The sequence below is a fragment of the Panthera pardus genome, unplaced genomic scaffold (assembly GCF_024362965.1).
Source record: "Panthera pardus isolate Hobbes unplaced genomic scaffold, ASM2436296v1 HiC_scaffold_12, whole genome shotgun sequence".
Lineage (NCBI taxonomy): Eukaryota > Metazoa > Chordata > Mammalia > Carnivora > Felidae > Panthera > Panthera pardus.
Genome location: NW_026526677.1, coordinates 99,408,026 through 99,429,596, shown reverse-complemented (window position 1 = coordinate 99,429,596; position 21,571 = coordinate 99,408,026). Strand labels below are relative to the sequence as shown.

The window sequence follows — 21,571 nt, the reverse complement described above, 5'->3', positions numbered from 1 at the left end:
TCTGCTCTGTCCACAGCTGCCCCAGGAGCTCAGTCTCTCTGGATTGAACGACTCTGCATTAAAGGCCTGCTAAGAAGACACCCCAGGGCAGCCTCCACCTCAGGTCGAGTAGGGCACAGACCAGAGGAACAAGTAATGACTCCCAAGGCAGACAGCTCTACCGTCCATCAGCCTACACTTGGTTCGTGACTTCCCTCGCGCATTAGCTGGGTTTTTTGTTTTTTGTTTTTAGCCTCGCCTGGTTTCCTCCCCGACTCCTACCATTTCTGGTCTGCCCTCCCCATCACAGGTCAAGCCTTGCACAGGAAATGCAGAACACAGGGAGAGTTCTCCACCACCAACGCGTGCCCACCCATTGCAGGAGCCTAGAAAATCGAGTAAGATCATGTTTCTAGACTATTTTAAGTAGTGACCTCCAAATTATTTGGGAGGCACGGTGGCTGGTCAGCAGCAGGGAAAACAGACCCAGGTGGCGGACAGGGGCACGGGAGGGTTGAAAAGCACCAGAACTGAGCACAGAGCGGGGAAAGGCAGGGCAAAGGCCAAGCTCAGCCTTGAGCTGTTAGAGGAAGTTGGTTTATGGTAGGAAGGTTAAAAACAGTATCTGGAATCACCTCCACTCCCACATGACTTTGCCTGTTGAAGATCTGACTGGTTTTCCGGCCTCTGGAGTCAGCCCTTTAAGGGGAAGTGACTGGGGATGCCCCATGCAGAGCACCCTTCTGGGTCTGCAGGCCCTGGTCACACAGGGCTGAGCTGGGAGGGCTTTGTTCTCCAGGACACCTGGAACCCCTCCACAGGCTCAGGAACCCCAGGGACACCTAGGAAGGAGTCTTTACTCTTAGGCAATGCCTGCCATTTTGGTTTGTATGAGAAAGCCACTGCTACTCTACCAGACTTTCTCCAGAGCCCAGACCCCTCTTGGGGGTTCTCCCAGGTGCACCCAGAGTGACTCCTCACTGTCTACAACAAGGGACCAGGCCAGACCTTGAAGACCTAGGAGGGTAAAAGTAGCCCGGGGACCCCGGAGGAGCAGGTGCTGAGCCGGGAGCCTCCTCCTGCAGAAAAAGCAAAGGGAGAGCAACAAAGAGATGAGGCTTGGAAAGAATTCCTCTAAACCACTGCACCAGGCGAGGCTTTTCCCAGGCAGGAAGAGAAGCTGAGAGAAAAAGGGGGGGGAGGGTCCATGAGGAACTGCTCGAGGGAGAAGGTGGATGGGAAAAAGCAACTGCAATGTGGAGGGGGAGGGGCTTGAAGGCAGGCGGAGGGAAGATGTGACCCAAGGGCCAGCCAGCTACGAAGCAGAGATGGCTCCTAGCCATTCAGTTCAGAAGTGACACTCTGGAGCGGTGCTTCTTGGAAAGAGTGACCACCTAGAACCTTTGGCTCAGAGCAAAGAGTTGAGATAGAAAGCCTGATTCTAGAAGCTGCCATCTGATTAGAAACAGAACCTCCCCAGGAAGGGAAGGCAGGACACGGGTTGAATGCACAGGTGGAAAGGAATTGTCTGGTGTTGGCAGGTGGTGGGGACAGTGTGACGCTAGGCCTTGGTTCCTGAGGTCACCTCCCAGAGACCCCACCCCTCAAGAAGTGGGGAGGGATGAAGACAATCACCTCTTGGTTTCCGAGCAGTGCTTGGTGCTAGGCTTGGGTGCCTGGACCATCTGTGGAACTGACCAGGACAGGAGATTCACCCAGGAGCTCACCAACCTTCCACTCACCTCTCCAGGCCTCCAGAGGCTGACACTCCCCCATCAGACTAGCCTGTCGGAGAACTTCACGTAGCTGCCGTCTGAACTGCTGACGTGGCCACTGATGGTGAAGGGTGGACCCACCTCCGGCTCCTTCAGGTTCCTGAGAAAGATGATCCGATCGGCTTTTGGGGGCTGAGAACCTGATCTCTCCTTGGGACCACAACTCCCTAGACCAGCGCATGGGAAGAACTTCCCGGCAGTGACTCCCAGACTGACTTACGTTCCAGAACAGGAGTAGGACCATTACTTGGGGCCAGAGGAGGAGGAGGCCAGCCCTGTGGCAGAGAGTGGACAAGACGGCTCGGGAGGACTTTCTGACCCCCACTCCCCAAATCCCTAGTGGTCTTCATTTGTTCCTTTCCTTTGACGTCACACTGTGCCCGAGGTTATCTGATTTGTAGTCAGGCCTGTGTCCACCACCAGCTGTGAAATGGCTAAAGACAGAGACCACGCTCACTGTACCCCTAGACACTAACTCCACAGCCCCTGTGACAATAGATCCTTCCTGAATAAATGATGAGTGAATGAAGGAATCGATGACTGGTCCCTGCCAGGGGGTAAATGCTAAGAGGGTCACCATCAGCATGGTCTTACATAATCTGGTCCAAGTTCAAGTTTTCATTCGTGACACTTTGTAAACAGACCCTGGCTCCTTCCTTTTCTCTGGTGTGCTTAGGGGGATGGGGAAGGGACAAGGAAGAGAAACCCTAAGTTTTGGCTCCGTACCTAACCCCACCCCTGCCGTGGATCTACTTACCGGATCTGATACAAGTTGAAGACAAAATTGGGCCCTAGGAAGACAGTCAGAAAAGAGAGAGTTAGTACCTCCAGGGAGACCTGCCCATCAGCTGTCTGAGAACATCTGGTGCTCCCTCACCCCATCTGGGAGGAGGGGGGTGGCTGGGCTGGACCTCAGGATGCTGTGGGAGGGCCCCACGCCCATTGGTGCACCCCATCTGCCCAGACAGAGCCACCAGTTTTGGGGGGCAGATCCTGCCGCTAGGCATCCCCCCCTCCATTACCGGTACTGATTACCCTGGGAAGGAGACAGTCCTAGCTTAGAGTCCAAAAGAAGGAGAGCTGGGCTTGAACCTGGACTACGCCTGTCTCTAACCCTGTGACTTCGGCCCTCCACCTCGTCTATAAAAACCAGAGACTAAGAATCCCATCCTTACATGGAATTTTAAAGAAAATCGTATTAGGCGAAAGCACGTTGGCACATAGTAGGTGCTCAACAAACATTTATGGACGCTGTGGGCATCCGCTGCAGACCTGAGAAATGTTCTCTCCCTCTGGGGATTCCCGCATGCCCTGCCAACTCTCCCCGGTCCTGTGGGAAGCACAGATGTGGCTCAGAGCTGGGGGTCCCGCAGCAAATTCCAGGAGACTCCCAGGGAAGCTGAAGCAAACTCGGGAGGGGGGTGCCCAGGACCCACGGGCAGGGGAAAAGAGACACAAGGAGCCCGAGTGGGGCCCCTGGCCTCGGGCCCCACACGGGCCTTGGGGATGGACTCCTGTGGGCTCTGAGGGAAAAGAAAGGCAGCTACCCGCTGGGTAGGAGGAGCCCTCACTCCCTCAATAAAAGCCCAGTACCCCACACCCCCCCCTCCTCAAGCGCTCAGCCACTGCCACTCAAGTCTTCAACTAATGCAGCCACCACAGGAAATATCTTTGCATGATGCCACGCTGAAGGGTGTGCAGCCGCACCCGAACTTGCCCACTGCGACAGGAGAGGAGGGGCTGGGATGGCAGGGTCCGGCGCTCACTCACCCTCCCAGCAGTACCCACGCTGGTACCACTTGGCCAGGCTGTAGCCCAGGACGGACACGAGCAGCAGCGAGAGCCCCACACCAAGGATCAGGCCCAGGGTGCTGATGGAGTCCTCACCTGCAGAGACACACACGGCACCCTTGGTCGGCTGCCCAGAGCCCTCTCCCAGTCCCCCGCCCCATGTTCCAAGTCTCCTCCCCTCCCTCCCCGCCGCCCCCTAGGAGTCTTGACCTGAGCTAGCTAGATGAGCCAAGTCATACTAAGACAGCAGAGTCTGATACTGGAGATTTTGAGAGTTAGCCCGTTTACCCAAAGGAACAGCCCTTGACAACAGAGATAGTATGGAGCTGGGAGGGCCTCTTGAAGCCACAGGCCTTCTGCTTGTTGGAAAAGGCACTGCTGTTTGGGGGGAGAGGCCAGGAGGTCTCTGTTCAGCCTCACTGGGCGGTGGAGAAGGACAGCCCAGAGACCTCAAGACCTTCGGTACCCTCCCTGCAAAGCCTGTGGCCCCAGTGGCAGGGTGTTTACTTTTAAACTGTGTGCTGCTTATACTTATCGCTTCTTCTTCCCTTTTTGTGGTATGAGCTAAATTTATGTTTTATTTGTAAAGCCAAACCCAAGGGAGAAAGGGAAGAAGAAGGGAAGGTGGAGGGAGGGGGGGAAGGGGAAGCAGGGAGTGGGGGCGGGAGGGGGGAGGGGAGAAGAAGGACCGGACACCTCCCGGGAAATGACGTGGGCCTGAAGCAGAGAGGGACGCCAGCTTTCCAGGAAGAGGCTGACAACAGGAGCACCACGGAGAGACCCGTCTGCCCGGCCAGGGAGGGACGAGAAAGGCCAGTGCCATTCTTGCTGGATGAGTGCCAGGAGCGTGGAAGAATCAACCGACCCCCCCATCTCCATGGCCCAGGGTCCCGAGGCTCCGGTGGGGGGAGAGGGGCGGGGTGCCAAGGGGCCAGGAGGTTAGTGGCTAAGCACAGCCTTCTGCACGGCAGGCTTGCTTCCGAAGCCCAGGTCCATTATTTGCCAAATGTGGGACCTGAGCAAATCCCTTTCCCTCACTAGATTTCAACTTGCCTTTATGGGGAAAAAAAAAAAAAAAGGCATGAGAACGTATACCCATGGAGTCGTTGTGACGGTTAATGGAGGCATCATACGGACAGCACTCGGACGACTCCGGTGAACGTTAACGACAACATTATTGTTGTCGGTATTATCGTCACATGGTGGGACTGTATTTTTTAAATACTTCACGATTTCCCCTGCCCTAGCCTTTCCTTTCTCCCATGCCCCTTCTTTCCAGAAAAGCATCCCGGTTATTACCAGTGAGCATCTACTCAGCAAAGAGAAGGGGAGAGCCCAGTGCAGAAAGAAAGGGCCCGTCCTCCTAGTTTTAGATTTCAAAAGCCCAGGCCCTTAGAAAGATGGGACGGATTCACAACTTGGACAGGAGATGAGCCAAAGCAAGACGGCCCTCCTCGCCACACCAGGGAAAAACGTCTCCAGCCTGGGGGAGGGAAGGGAAAAAGCGAGATCCAGAAAAGGGGAAAAAAAGCACGGGAAAATATTGAAAAGATGTCAACAGGGTCCCAGAGAGAAAGTCCTTGTTCCCTGAGCCAAAGGCAATAGAACGTCCAGGCAGAGTTGTGGGATCTGAGAGCCAGAACTGTGCCCCAGAAAAGACAAGAGCCCAGCAAGGAAGAGTTTCGTGGAGCACCTCGGCGGATGGAGCCTCAGACGGCCTTGAAGTGTTGCTGTGTCCCCTCGTGGCACGGGAGCAACCAAATGGTTTGTGTGTCCCCAGGAGAAGCAGAGGGGTCACGGAGAGACCCTCGAAGGAGTGGAAGGAGTCACACAGCTGGGATCTCAGGGATCTCAGGACCCCACACAGCTGATACTCAAAGCCCAGTGCAGGTGATGGCCATTGCCACAGGTGCCAGCATGAGCAGATGGCACCCAGGGCAATGCATCCTTCCCCCACTCTCTAAGTTCCCCCAAAACGGGGCGACAGGGATCCCCAAAGCCACTAACGGCACCTTCTCTGTGCCAGGCTCTTGTTCTAGACACTTATATTCTTTTCAATGTTTATTTTTGAGAGAAAGAGAGAAAGCGAGCACGAGCGAGCAGGGTAAGGGCAGAGAGACAGGGAAACACAGAATCCGAAGCAGGTTCCGGGCTCTGAGCCGTCGGTTCGAACACGCGAGCCGCGAGATCACGACCTGGGCCGAAGTCGGATGCTTAACCGACTGAGCCGCCCAGGCGCCTGTAGACACTTGTATTACGGCAATAAGTAAAACGTAAAAATCCCTGTCCTCAAGGACCTTATATTCCCGTGGAGAGAGACAGACAATAAACAAAGTAAATACATAAAGTATAGCATACCGATACGTGGCAGGGAGAAGGAAAGAAAGCAGAGGAAGAGACGGAAAGATCTGTGGGGATGTGAGTACAGTGTTAAATAAAGCAGTCAGGGGCAGGCTCGTGAAGAAGGGGACAGTTGAGGAGAAGGTGCCACAGAAGCTGAGGAAAGGAACACGCCACGTGGGTAGCTGCAGTAGAAACACGCGAGGCAGAGGGGGCAGTGGATACAACCGAGGCAGGGGCACGCCAAGCAGGTTCCAGGAGGGTCGAGGAGGCCCAAGTGGCGGGCAGGGGCAGGAGTCACCAGAGGATTTGGAGCAGAGAAAGGACACGACCTTGTATTAAAAGGACACTCTGCCGGCTACCGTGCAAAGAACAGACTGGAGCGGGGTGAGGGGTGTGATGATGATGATGAAGGGAAACCAGTCCAGAGGCCACCGCGAAGCTCCAAGCAGGAGACGCTCATTGGAGGAAAGTGGTGCGAGAAACCCAGAGGCCGAAGTCGGAGAGAGGCCATCCGAGGGGACAACAGAGAACGTGCCGACGACCCAAGAGCTCCAGTCTTCGGGAGCGAGGGGGAGCGACCCAGAGGTGAGTGGATGGGTGACTCAGCAACGTGGTGTTCGTGGAAGCTGAGATTTGCAAGGGTTTCATCACAGAAAAGTACCGGGAGGAAAGCACCAGCAGGGAAATCACAGGCCTTCCGGAGACCCGGCTGGTGAGGAAAGGAGATGCACCAGCTCCGTGGCTGCGATTCTGTCCCCACCAACGGTGCCTTCTGGCTTAGGTAGCTTCCAGACACAGTTACCACTCTCTTTCACTTCTTCATCTCTCTGGGATGCTCTGGAACTAATATTCTGTACCTAGTCTCCCTTTGGTGTACCTTTCCATTTTTCTTAGACTTCGCGCACACAGAAACTGCACAGAATAACATGGTGAACTTCCATGGACCTCCTAGGAAGCTTCAAAGAATCCTAAAGTTCTGCCATTATGGTCTGTCACCTTAATTTCAGAGTAGCCTTCTCCCACCTCTCCCTCTAAGACCCCGTTCTCTCAAATTTGATGTTCAGCTGCCCTAGGCATTTTTTATGCCGTTTCATTTTTTCCCATTAAATGTGTTTGTGTCTGTGTATCTATCTGTATCACTGTTCTGCTTTTCAAACTTTACAAAAATGATGGTAGGGTTACTTCCACTTCTGGCCGTGGCAGAATAAGAGAGACCGGATTTACTCCCCTCCGCCCTTAAATCACTAGAACACCAGACAAAAGTAGGTAAAATAATGGAGAAAAGGTCACGCCAGAGGATGATTCCCAAGAGGCAGAGATGAACTGAGGTATACTCTGTGACTGCCCAGCTTACTGCCTGGGGTCGGCTCCCACCTCCAAATACCGGGAGGTGAGACCCAAAGAGAGTCCAATAGTCCAGGCTGAGGGGGAAAAAAAAAAAAGCTGGCATCCAGGAGACCACCACAGTTCAAATTTATGGGACCAGAACACCAGAGAAGAAGGCTGGCTGCACAGAGAGATCTCCAGAAGTCTGCAAAGGGGTCCCCTGGTGTCTCTGGCTGTGATTTGTCCTTTAAACTTGCTTGGGGGGGTGGGGGTGGGGGGGGGCGCCTGGGCGGCTCGGTGAGTTGCGTGTCCGACTTTGGCTCAAGGTCATGATCTCACGGTTCGTGATTTCGAGCCCCACATCAAGCTCTCTGCCGTCAGTGTAGAGGCTGCTGCAGATTCTGTCTCTAAGAAATAAACATTTTTAAAAACATAAAAAACAAATTTGCTTAGGGCAGAGTTGTGGTTTTCAAACTCTTATTTAAAAGAAATCCATCTCTGCTCCAAGGCCCCTACTCCTTAGTTTTCTACTACAAGTTTTAAAGTTACGTTTTTCACAGAACAGTAATCTGCCCGGAATTCATGTCTTTGGCTACATTGCAAGGTAAGGATCTAAGTTTTATATGGAAAATTATTTTTCCGTACTTTTCCCTAATGGTCTTCGCTGTTGTCACTTTCGCGTATGAAGTTTTCCGTACACGTATGTTTCTTTTCCTGGGCTTTCTGATGCCTTCTATTGGTCTGAATGTCTATCACATTAACACCCCTACCTTATCTTAATTACTACGGCTTCAGAATAAACATGGAGGCCATTTCTCTCAACTCCCCACTCTTATCGATAAGAGACAGATTTGTGTATGGCTCAGTGGCCATATAGTCAAAGGCTAATAAGGAGTCCATATTACAATATTTTATTAGTCTGATCACACAAGGACCGTGGGGCTCTAAGGAAAGAGATGCATTCAAGACTACCCTTGACATCTTCTTTTCCAACCTACTTTACTACTCCCCTGAGTCAGGGTGACCGGCCCAAGTTCCCTACTGGGCTGGGTCAGTGAGTGCCAAAAGACCATGGTGATGGCTGTCCTGCTCCACTTCCTCCTTCCATGTGTCTGGAGCAGTAAGGACCCAGTCTATCCATCATGCGTCCCTCATTTAGGCTCAGGCACTCTCCTTACAACAGTTCCCTGTCCTTACAGGCCAGAGCATGCTAAGATTCTGGATTTGGATTTGGATTTGGATTTGGATTTGGATTTGGATTTGGATTTGGATTTGGATTTGGGTAAGGAGGAGGGGGGAAAAAATGCCCCAAGCATCTTCAGCCAAGTTCCCGCCAAGTTTGCAAGTTAGACCGGTGGGGACTTAAGACACAAAACCTCTAATATGATATTACTTTATCTTACTTTAACATGTACCTCCCGTTTCTTTATGGACATCTTGGAGATTTTGTGTCATCTGTGGTAGGGCTTCTGTATCTCTGGATATGGCCAAAAAGTCATCAATTCCTTAAAACGCCTTTTAAAAAACCTGTACACACTGACTTCACAAACAAGCCTATGCTTGTCCTTATCTAAAATATTGACCTAGGAAACTCAGGTTTTTGGTAAGGAAGAAAACTGGCAGAAAATATACTTGGAAAGGTGAGGAAGAAAGAGGAAAAAGTGAGAGAGGAAAAAAGAATCTGGGAACAAAGAAGAGTGAGAAGTATTAAGGAGGTAGGGATGGAGAGAGAAAAAAGAGAATTAAGAGAAGATGAAGAAATGAGTGAATATATAGAGTTTGGGATGAAAATCGTAATTTCCCTTTTTGAAAACAGAATCATGATGAAGAATACAGTCAGCTGCCATTATGTCAGACAAATATAATGTCGGGACTTAGCCACCCAAATCAACGGCATAGCAACCACACATGCAAAGCGTAGCATAAGTATATAAATGAAACCAAATGCAAAGAAGGGACCAAAACCCCAACCTAGAACAGAACGTTACTCAAAAAGTAGGATGAAACTCTTCAAAATAGTTTCACTCTTTAGAAGCACTTACTAAAAGCATGCATTAAAATAAAGGAAGGTTACAGGGGAAGAAAGATTAAGGAAACAAATTGAGGACCATATAAGATCACAATGGAGATGATATATTCAACAGAAACAGCAAGGAATAGAATCGATATTATTAAGAAGCACACTGGGGCGCCTGGGTGGCTCAGTCGGTTAAGCGTCCGACTTCGGCTCAGGTCACAATCTTGCGGTCTGTGAGTTCGAGCCCCGCGTCGGGCTCTGGGCTGATGGCTCAGAGCCTGGAGCCTGCTTCCAATTCTCTGTCTCCCTCTCTCTGTGCCCCTCCCCCATTCATGCTCTCTGTCTCAAAAATAAATAAACGTTAAAAAAAAATTTTTTAAAAAACTACATTACTGACATAGAGACAACGCCTAAGAAAAGTATGGAGGTTTTTGGACACTGACCCTTTATCTGATATGTCATTTGCAAACTCAACACCCAAAAAAACAATAATCTAGTGAAGAAATGGGCAGAACACATGAATAGACACTTTTCCAAAGATGACATCCAGATGGCTAACAGACACATAAGATGCTCAACATCACTCATTATCCAGGAAATACAAACCAAAACCAAAATGAGATACCACCTCACACCTGTCAGAATGGCTAAAATTAACAACTCAGGAAACAACAAATGTTAGCAAGGATGTGGAAAAAAAGGGGAATACTTTTGCACTGTTGGTGGAAATACAAACTGGGGCAGCCACTCTGGAAAACAGTAGAGAGTTTCCTCAAAAAGTTTAATAGAACTACCCTACAGCCCAGCAATCGCACTACTAGGTATTTATCCAAAGGATACAAAAATGCTGATTCAAAGGAGCACATGCACCCCAGTGTTTATAGCAGCACTATCGACAATAGCCAAAGGATGGAAAGAGCCCAATGTCCATCAACTGATGAATGGATAAAGAAGATGTGGTACAATGGAATATTACTCAGCAATGAAAAAAATGAAATCTTGCCATTTGCAACAACGTAGATGGAACTATAGTGTATCATGCTAAGTGCAATAAGTCAGAGAAAGACAAATATATGATTTCACTCATTTGTGGAGCTTAAGAAACACAACAGATGAATACAGGGAAAGGGAAGGAAAAATAAGACAAAAACAGAAAGGGAGGCAAACCATAAGAGACTTTTTTTTTTTATAAGAGATGCTTAAATACAGAGAACAAACTGAGGGTTGCTGGAAGGGAGGATGGGGGGGGGATGAGCTAGAAGGGGAATGGGCATTAAGGAGGATACTTGTTAGGATGAGCACTGGGTGTCATATGTAAGTGATGAACCACAGGGTTCTGCTCCTGAAATCAATACTAAACTTAGGATAACTCACTTGAATTTAAACAAATTGAAAAAAAAATTAAAGAGAAAGAAAAAAAATAGAAAAGCATGGAGGATGGGGAAGAAAAACTCAGAGATTAAAGCAATTAGAGAAAAAGCTAACAGTTATGGAAGACAAAGATAACCCAATCAAAGGAAAATTGGTAATTCTGAGGTTGAGCACCCAATAAATTAAATAGAAAATATTTGCAAAAATAGAGGACACAAGAGGGGTGGCTGGGTGGCTCAGTCGGTTAAGTATCCAACTTCGGCTCAGGTCATGATCTCACGATTCGTGGGTTCGAGCTCCGTGTCAGGCTCTGCTCAGAGCCTGGAGCCTGCTCTCTGCCTCTGTCTCTCTCTGCCCCTTGCCCTCTTGCCCCCTGTCTGTCTCTCTCTCTCTCTCAAAAACGAATAAACAGTAAAAGAAAAAAGGTTTTTTTAAAGGACACAAGAGAATTTCCCTGAAAAGTCTGGGTAGCATATGAAGACTGAGAGTATACTAGGCTCCAGGGAAAAAATTGATTGGAAGCACTCAAGATCAATGTATATTCTAATTAAAGTGCTGTTCCAGTTATTAAGCTATCGTGTCTCAACCTCAAGGCCAGTCCCCACATTCAGCTTTGTGACGATGCAGTTGGGACCCTGCAAACCACATTTCTCCTTTGCCAGCTGGGGCAGGTTCTGCCAATAGGGAATGATGGGAGGAGACTGAACGGCTAGGGGGTAACTACTTCCCACCTGTCTCCTTCCTGCTGCACTGTCCTGTCTGCTTCTCACCGTCTTCTCCTGGAGTTCCTCCTCCTGTCAGCACCACCCACCGCTGCCTCATCCCAGCTGTTTCTTCCACAAGCCACTGGGTCTGCTTTGCAATTTTTCAAATTCATAAAACCAGCCTCCTTTCTCCCCACCCGCCACTCCAGAAACATGAGCACCAGACTATCAAAGCCCCCTCCCCCCGAGGTCTGAGGTTCCCCTCAAAGCTCTGTTTTAACACCTCCAAGTTCTTGCCTTTGGTCTCCCAGTCAGTCCAGAGGGTAGCGGCTGCCTCTTGTGACTGCTACCTCCATGACAACTTCGCGTTCTCTACCTGCCGCTTCAGTTACCTACTTCGCAATCCTCTGGGATAAACTCTGTTACGATACTTGGTGTGATTTCTGTTTCCTTATTGACCCCCCCCCCCCCCCGACGGGCAGAAATATAAAAATCTCTTGGGGGAAGAGCAAGAGGATAGAACATCGTTTAGGCTGACCTCAGACTTCTTCACAGAAACTTAGCCCACACCAAGTGAGTTGAAAAGTCATGATGGGGCAGCCCGACAGGAGGCGTCAGATCCCAAGCAGGGTGATAAGAGGATGGGGACAGACAGCGGGTGGGTAGCAGCATGAGCAAGTGAATACATCCAGGGAATTAACCAAATAAATAAACATATTAATAATCGAGGCCGGATTTCTCACTCTTGGATAAAGGAGTTACACACACAAAAAGGGAGAGATGTAACATCTCTCAGCCCCCTCTGGTGCTGTGCTGAACTGGAGCTATTGATACAAATTCAGATTTTCCACACACGAAAAGATAGAGAAATAAATGGAAACGCGTATGTATGTAGCTCGGTCCTCTAAGAGGGCTTGAGAACAGCAGTGCCCCAATATCAATGAACACATCTAACACCAAAATCTTGGTTTCTAAATACCAGTCTGTGCTCTAGGAAAGCAGGGCTCTTTGGATAAAAGGCTGATTCCAGGGCTGGCATGCAAAGCACAGGACGAACTTGTAAATCTTCTGGTCTCCTGCTTCCCCACAAAAGAAAAGGGCCTAAAGAATAATTGGGACGTGTCAAAAGGACCTGGACAGGGGTACCCGACTGACTCAGCAGCAGCACTTGCAACTCTTGTCCTCAGGGTCGTGAGTTCAAGCCCCACCTTGAATGTAGAGCTTATTTTTAAAAAGGGGAGGGGACACATAAGCCAGCTTCTACTGGCCAAATCGTGAAAACTTGAGCATCAAAAGAAATAACAGCAGTAACAACCCCTTGAAAAACATAGAAATCTACATCCATATAGATATTAACTAATTAATTAAAAGTTTAGTGCATAACAGGATATGTACGCGGTTTCAAAGTCCCTCCTCACAAATACTTATTAATTACAAAGAGAAAGAGGAGTAAGTTTAAAGAGGGGAAGCCTGGCAAACACCACTCTAATCAAGCGATAAAGCAAACATCATCAGCAATCACACACACACACACACACACACACACACACACACACACACACACACACACACAGTGCATCCTTCCTGCCAAAGATGCGGAGCCGGAGTCTAATCACAAAGAGACATCACACACAAACCCACATGGAGGGCATTTTACCCAAGAGCTGGCCTGCAATTGTCAAGTGTAACAGTCACAAAGTGCAAGAGGCATGCTCCGGACTGAAGCAGATTACAGAGACAGGACAGCTAACCGCACCCTGTGATTCTGAACTGGGTCCTCCTGCTATAAAAGCCATGGCTGAGCAACAGACAAAACCGGAATCATCTGACAAAAGTAATTAATACTGATACTACTTTTCTGATTTTGATCAATCACTGTATCATGGTTATGTAGGGCAGCATCTCTGCAGGAAAACATACTCTAGAGTGTTCAGTTGTGACGGGGGCATCAGGTCAGTAACTTACTCTCAAATCATTCAGGGAAAAAGTTGTGATTTGCTTCATATGTCGGTATATTAGTTTCGACTTTCCTATAAGCTTGTAATCATGTCGAAAAATAGTTAAAATTTTTAAAAACACAGTTGGCCTCTATTTACTGGTTTATAAGATGGCCAAGGCATTTTAAAAATGAAAAAAGCAAAACTTAAAAGAATGTGGCATGTCTATGTATATGTCTCACACATGTTTGTACAAATATATTTATATATTTTGATTTTCAAAGGAATATATTTTTTCTTACGTGTGTATACTTTGTACATACATTTGCACATATACATTTATATACTTTTGGTCTATTTTTCGCAAGAATATATTTTGTTATGCAGGTACACACAGTTTTTCTGGAGAGATGCAGAAGAAAAAACAATGGGGTGACCTGGTGGAGAGACTGGGTGATGGTGGGAAGATGCTTTTATTTTTTATATCTTCCTGGATGGTTTACCTTTTATTACCAGGTATGTATATTAGTCTAATTTAGAAAAAAAAAAAAACAACAGCAGAAGTCTTCTGGAAAGTGAGATGATGCGCCATTTTTGTTTCTATTTTTTATGCATTCAAATGAATGAATAAATATGTTAAGCACTGGCACGCATACACTTTTAAAAGTGTCTGTAATTAGGGCGAAGTTTAAACAAGGATCAGACATCTTCAATTAAGTCAAGTTTTGAACAATTTTGGCAGCAGAAAGACTTTACCCGGTGTTTTATTTAATTTTGGCTTTTTAATTTAGAGATCTATCCGAGGAATTTCTCTCAGTGACCAGTTAGCAAGGATTCTAGAACGTGAGGACTTCAAGGCAGTTACCACGTTGCTAAGAAAAGAAGCCTCTTTTTTTTAATTTATTTATTTTTGAGAGAGAAAGACAGAGCCTGCGAGCACGGCAAGGCAGAGAGAGAGGGAGACACAGAATCCGAAGGAGGCTCCAGGCTCCGAGCTGTCGGCACAGAGCCCGACGCGGGGCTGGAACCCATGAACCGCGAGATCATGACCTGAGCCGACGTCGGACGCTTAACCAACTGAGAGCCACCCAGGTGCCCCAACCCTCTCATTTATTAATTTAAGTCTGTGCTTTCACTGATTATCTCCCCAAAACCTCATCCTGTAGATAGGGTTTCAAACCTACCCTCCTTTTGGTTCTAAGACCTTTGAGAAGCATTTTCCCAACTTAAAAGATTTTAGAGGTAGTCAGTTTAAATAGGGCTTAGATGAGACAAAACCCCTGCGTGTTCTCTTCCACCTTTGTTTACGTGCTGCCTTATTAGTACAGTCAAGGGGCTTTTCCTACTGTTTTTGTTGTGTTTGGCTTCCTGATAACGTCCGTGTAAAATCAAGAAAGTCTAGAGTAAGAAAGTCTACTCAAACACAGAAAGCTTCGAAGAGATTTTAGTTTTCAATGATCTCATGATAAGAGATGAAAAGAAAACCTCCCTCTCTCGAGGCACTTACAGGTAGAAGTTTCAAAAGGCACTTCAGATGAAAGTTCACATAAGTTTCAGGAGACCGTCAGACAGCAAGAAATCACTTACAGAACTCTAGAATCCCTTGGCAATACAGAACAGAGGTTAAGAATTTGACTGCTGGTGCCTAACAGACATGAGTTTGAATCTCTACTCATCATGTGTCTTTGAGCCAGGTACTTAATGTCTCCAAAATTTAGTTTATTTATCTACCCAATGGAAATAAAAGTGCCTACTGCCTGAAATTAATATAGATTGCTTTGAAATAATATATGTCTATCACAAAGAGCACACTTAAAAGTAGCAATTATAGTTGTTGTTGTTGTTGTTGATTACTTTTTTTAATAAAAATCATCACTGTCTCAATCTATATTCCCTACCTCACGATTCCAAATCTGAGTTAAAGCAGGCTCAGGGACCACAGTGTCAAGGGTAGAAGACCCTGGGTAAGACCAGGTTGCAGTCATGAAGGTAAGTGGCAAGGAGCGTTCTTCTGAACTTTTCCTCTGGTCCCCCATCAAGCTCCACGTCAAGCCCCAGGACCACCCTCCCATACCTGGCATTCTCCGCCCGCATACAGCATTCATTCCCACACTCAACAGTATTTATGGAGTCCCTACTCTGTGCCAGGGGCACTGGGCATAGAGTGGTCAAGACAGACAGGATCCCTGCTTTCACGAGTTCGTGTTCTACAGGGAAGACGTAGGCTAAATAACCATCCTAGTAATCAGTTGATCAAAAACACACATTCTAGGAAATATGGTGTGTCAGAATGCCATCAGAACAGGAGGACCTGAGCTATTCTGGGAGGTGAGGGAAGCCTCCTCAGAGGAGGTGACATTCAAGCAAGACTGAATCAGAAGTTAAGAGAAGCTTAAGGCAAAGAGAACTCTGGGTGCAAAGGGCCTGAAATACAACACAGCAAGGGAAGTGCGCAATAGAAACTGGAAAGGCTAGTTGTCAGACTAGAGTATGTGCTGGTGTGGGATGGGGTGAGAAAAGCAGCAGGAAGTGGGGCACAGAGAGAAAGGGGCACAGGAGGAAATGGAAGAAATAAATGGGGTCTTGTAGTACACGGTAAGGATTTTGAACTTCAGTGTTAAGATGGGAAACCAATCAAACATTTAAGCGGTGTAATGTCGTAACCAAATCTGTCCTTTCTAAAAACCATTCTGACTGATGTGTGCAGAATAAATTAGGGGAGAGCAAACAGACAGGCAGGGAGACCAGAGAGAGGGGGGCTTGAGTAATTATCATCTTGGCTATGGAGTACACGGAATCAGGAATCCGAACACCCAGCAGTCGAACAGGTAGCTTTGCTGGAAGAGGTACAGTATTAAGGCTTATGTTCAGTTAATTAGGAGACTAGATTGGGCCAAAACAGTATTTGATTGCCTTGGTCCAGGAGCTCTGTAGCAGCCTCTTTAAGGTTGTTCCAGAATAAAGAAGTTAGAGACAGAAAATTCTAGCCTGACAGCATGAGAAGATCCACTGATCCTTCTCCAACGAAACTGATGAAAAACTAAAACAACAACAACAACAACAACAACCAAAAACATGTAAAGCTCTGGAGATGGTTCTAAGGGCAAACAGCCAAGGACAAAACACCTACGCAAGAAAATCTACGAAAATTTGGTAAGAAAGGCAGCGATATGTGCTATTTGAACGAAGACCACTGCCTCCCTCCCCTCTCTCTTGGCTCAGCAGACACTCCAGACCCGACTGCTGCATCCAGAAACATAGGGCTCCCTCTCCCATCGAGCCCAGTTAGAGGGCTTTCTTCCCAGGAGGAACAGGACCTCAGCACTTCTCATCCTGTCCCTAGCCACTGTTGCTGAGGCTAAGTTCTGGGTGAGTGCAGTTGAGAAGTGGACGGGCACGACATGCTGAGAATATGGGGGGGTGGGGCGCCCTGATGAGGAACAATAAGGCAAGCTGAGGGCCAAGCACAAGCTGGCATTACCCCTACCCCCCGGGCGGGATATGTGTGACATCCCTCAGGTGCTCCTGGCTGCCCAAGGATAAAGGAAAGGACCGAAAACAAACGGTTAAACTCCAGTCTCCACCAGTTTACAAATGCCTCGGCAAATTACGAGAAAACAGCAATCTTATCAATAGCCTAATCTCCAGAAACCTACAGACTCAATTTCCTGGGGCCCCAACATCACCCCTCCACAGTGACAGGGGGAACAAAGGCAAGAAGGAAACCAGCAGGTAAAATTCAAGTTTCTTATAACCTGCAGCCCCGTTGACAAATACTTGAGGCAAGTATGGAGTGGAACATTTCTCCAAGGACTCCCCACTGTCTTAATGTTGTTAATGCTTTGCTAGAGGGAAAAACCACCTGAGCTTGACAACAGCTAGGCCTCCAATCATCTGTAAGTCTGTAGCCTATGAAAGACTCTTTGGAAACTTCTCTTTTGACTTTACTTCCCCCAAAGTCCACGGTAGGTAACCAGCCATTCTACACAACGCCAGGGCAGCTCTTCCTGCCCACGGGTCCTATCCCGGTGCTTTAATAAAATCACCTTTTTGCACCAAAGACATCTTCAAGAATTCTTTCTTGGCCGTCAGCTTTGAACCCCATGAACCCCACCGTCTCCCCCAAACCTCATCCCCCCGATTACTCTTGGCTCAGTTTTTGAGGGAGAGCTTCCACACCAGGAGAGGCAAACCAAGAGGACCTCAGGCTGCTGGTGCTTGGCTCCCAGAGGCAAGGTGGCGCTCAGAGAGGGATCTGCCATCGTCCCCATCCCCAGCTCCATAGCCTTGGCTCAGATTCTCCCCAGGGGGGCGGGGGCATAAAATAGCTCATAGTATTCTGCCCACAGGAGCAGACTTCCTTTGCAGCAGAACCTGATGGGAGTTCAAACCTAAGATCTGCTCTCTACACAAGTGGAGTCCGCAGAGAAATGCCAATGGAGAGAGATTCAGGGACTTACTGAAGATAATACAGCTCGACTGCAGGCTAGCTAGCCTGCAGGACTAAGACAGCTGGGAGAAACCTTTGCGGGGCCCAACCATATTTCAAACACAGACCTCAGACACTATTCCTTCCAAGGAGCCACAATTTGATTGGATTCATTTGTAGGGCAATTTACACCTCTGAGCGTGTTGAAAACAATAGAGCCATCAACTAGCCATGAGTGGAGCTGAACAGTTGGGCGTGGTCAAGAAAAGCGAGGAAGAGAGCGTTATAAACACCAGTCATCCCAGGGTAACTGTGGTTGTACTCGAAGCTGCGTCTCCCTGAGGAGCAAATGGCATCAGAGGCTGGACGCTAGGAGGGAAAAATAGGCTTCACTCAAATAATCCAGCCATTCACTAAGAAATAAAGAAAGAAATAGGGACTCCTGCAGGTTAAGCGTCCAACGCTTGGTTTCGGCTCAGGCCACGATCTCACGGTTCCTGAGTTCGAGCCCTGCGTGGGGATCCTTGCTGATGGCGAGGTGCCTGCTTGGGATTCTCTCTCTCTGTCCCTCTGCACTTCACCCAATCTCTCTCTCTAAATAAATAAAACTTTAAAAATAAAAAGTAAAGGAAGATATAACAATGCCCCACAATATAGAGAATACTAATAGGGCAACAGAAACTATATAAAAAAGAGTCCAACTGAAATTGTGGAGGTGAAAAGTACAAAAACTGAAATCAGAAGTTCATTAGAAGGGCTCAGCAGACTTAAACCAGCAGAAGAATTAAAGAACTTGAATCGCGAGATTGGTAGAGATTACGCAAACTGAAAAACAGGAAAAAAAAAAAGAAAGAAGAAGTATGAACTACGCCCAGAGAAATAGAAGACACCAAAAAGTGCATCAACATACATGTAATAGAAGTACAAGGATGAGAGGCAAGAAAAAGCAAAGAAAACATTTTTTTTCACAATGGCAGAAAAACTTCCCAAGTTTATTGAAAAATAATCTATACGGCGCGCCTGGGTGGCTTGGTCAGTTAAGCGTCCGACTTCGGCTCAGGTCAAGATCTCACGGTCCGTGAGTTCGAGCCCCGCGTCGGGCTCTGTGCTGACAGCTCAGAGCCTGGAGCCTGTTTCAGATTCTGTGTCTCCCTCTCTCTCTGCTCCTCCCCTGTTCATGCTCTGTCTCTCTCTGTCTCAAAAATAAATAAACGTTAAAAAAAATTAAAAAAAAATAATCTATACATCCAAGAAACTCAATAAACCCCAATATGATAAACACCAAGTGATCCACAAATATGCTATGATTTAAAAAAAAAAAGGCTGTAAGTCAAAAACAAGGAGAAAATCTTGAAACCATCAAGAGAAAAATGACTCGTCACCTGCAAAGGACTCCCAAAAAGATTAGCAGCTCAGTAGAAGCAATGAAGGCCAGAAGCAGTGAAATAACAATATTCAAATTGTTCAAAGCAAAAAAAGCATCAGCCAAGAATCCTATATTTGGTAAATCTATCTTTCAAAAATGAAAGCCAAGTAAGGATTTTCCCGGATAAACAAAAGCTAAGACAATCTGTCATTAGCAAACCCACCTTACAAGAACTATTAAAAGATGTTCTTCAGGCTGCAAGGAAATGATCCTACATGATAAGGTGACTCCACACAAAGAAAACAAAGGTAATTATGCACCAATAAAGGTAATTATGTTTAAAGTATGAGTGCACATTTCTGTCCTTCCTTCTTTTAACTAATTGAAAAGCAACTGTAGGAGTTAACATGTTGGGCCTATAACATACAGAAATGTGATATTTGTCAATCACAACACAAAGGAGATGGGTGGGAGCAAAGCTATATTGGGCTAAGGAAATGACTGCAATTCGTAAAGTAACATGACAACATATACTTGGGTTTGTAACGGTAATAGATGTGATGGGTATAACAATAATACACAAAAGTGGGGAAAATGGAATACAGCTATATAGAAATAATATTTCTATGTAGTATGTAGAAATGTACTAGGTCACTACCATTAAGCTAGTGTAAATCTGAAACTGATTCTGGTGAGCTAAACTGTGTATGGCCAACCCTAGAGCAACTACTTTAAAAAACTGGAAAAACAGGGGCGCCTGGGTGGCTCAGGTAAGCATCTGACTTCGGCTGGGGTCATCTTACAGCTCATGAGTTCAAGCCCCATGTCAGGCACTGCGCTGACAGCTCAGAGCCTGGAGCCTGCTTGGGATTCTGTGTCTCCCATTCTCTCTGCCCCTTCGTCACTCGCGCCTCTATCAAAAATAAACATTAAAAAGAATTTTAAATCGTGAAAAAACATTAAAGAAACTAAAACGCTACATTAGAAAATATCCATTTCGTGCAAAAGGAAGCAGTAAAGGAGGACTAGACAAGCAAAGAGACACAAACCACACAGAAAGCAAAAAGTGAAAGGGCTGACATAAATCCAACTGTCTCAATAACAGCATTAAAGAGGAGTGGATGAAACAATCAAAGAAAAAGGCAGAAATTGTCAGACTGGCTTAAAAATACAACATGGTTCAACTGAATGTTGTCTACAGGAGATAGCATTTCGATTTAAAGAAAACAAATAGTGGAATACAGAAGGATGGAAAAAGATCGTACCAAGAGCAACTAAAAGAAAGCTGAAGTAGCTACACTCATATCAGATAAAACAGACTTAAAAACATTACTAGAGATAAAGAGGGACATTGCGTAATGATCCAAGGGTCAATCTATCAGGAAGGTATAATAATTATAACAGAGCACCAAGATACATAAAGTAAAAAACCGGAAGAAATGAAGGGAGAAATGGACCACTAAACAGTAATAGTTGGACACGTCAACGTCCTACTTTCAATACTGGATGGAACAATTATTTATGAAAATAAAGACACAACATACCAAAACTTACGGGGTGCAGCGGAATCAGTGATTAGAGGGAATTTTGCAGTTGTAAATGCATACTTTAAGAAAGAAGAAAGATCTCAAATTAATAGCTTAATCTTCCACTTTAAGACAGTGGAAATGAAGGACAAACTAAACCTAGATCAAGCAGGAGGGAGGAAATTCTTGAAACAGAAAACAGAAAAATAGACATTGTAAAGGAAACCAGAAGTTGGTTCTTTGAAAAGTCCAACAAAATTGATAAACCTTTAGCTAGATTAACCAAGAAAAAAAAATTACTCAGTTACTAAATGCAAATGACTAAAATCAGAAATGAACAAAGGGACAAGCCCAAATATCTTCGCTTCAGAGTTAATAACCGTTCTTTACCAACTCTGCCCCAAAAACAGAAGGGAAGGGAATACTCCCAACTCATTTTTTAAATTTTTTCAATGTTTATTTATTTTTGAGAAAGAGACAGAACGTTAGTGGGGGAGGAGCAGAGAGAGAGACACAAAATCCAAAGCAGGCTCCAGGCTCTGAGCTGTCAACACAAAGCCAGACGTGGGGCCCGAACCCACCAACTGCAAGATCACGACCTGAGCTAAGTCAGACGCTTAACTGAGTCACCCAGGTGCCCCTCAACTCATTTTTTAAAGCCAGTATTACCCTAATACCAAAACCAGACAAAGATATCACAAGAAAATTACAGACAAATATTCCTTATAAACACAGACACAAAAATCCTCAACAAAATACTAGTAAACTGAATCCAGCAACATATAAAAAAGATTATATGCCACATCCAAGTGGAATTTATCCCATGAATGCAAAGTTGGTTCAATATCTGAAAATAAATTAATATAACACATAATGTCAGTAGAATTTTTAATTACATGATTATCTAATAGATGCAGAAAAAGCATTTGACAAAATCCAACACCATTTCATGATAAAAGCACTCAACAAACTAGGAATAAATGGGAACTTCCTCAACTTGAAAAAAC

General features: G+C 46.4%; 1 protein-coding gene across 1 annotated transcript; it reads right to left on the bottom strand.

Annotated features, from left to right (window-relative positions):
- Window positions 1-383: 383 nt before the first annotated feature.
- On the bottom strand, window positions 384-17,505 carry SMIM35 (small integral membrane protein 35). The gene is made up of 6 exons (XM_053900635.1): window positions 17,423-17,505; window positions 3,834-4,093; window positions 3,525-3,641; window positions 2,512-2,545; window positions 1,722-1,854; window positions 384-1,058 (listed from the first exon to the last, which is right to left on the bottom strand). Exons 1-5 carry the CDS (start codon window positions 17,503-17,505, stop codon window positions 1,755-1,757), a joined length of 594 nt encoding a protein of 197 aa, XP_053756610.1. The 3' UTR covers window positions 384-1,058; window positions 1,722-1,754.
- Between the last annotated feature and the right edge of the window lie 4,066 nt (window positions 17,506-21,571).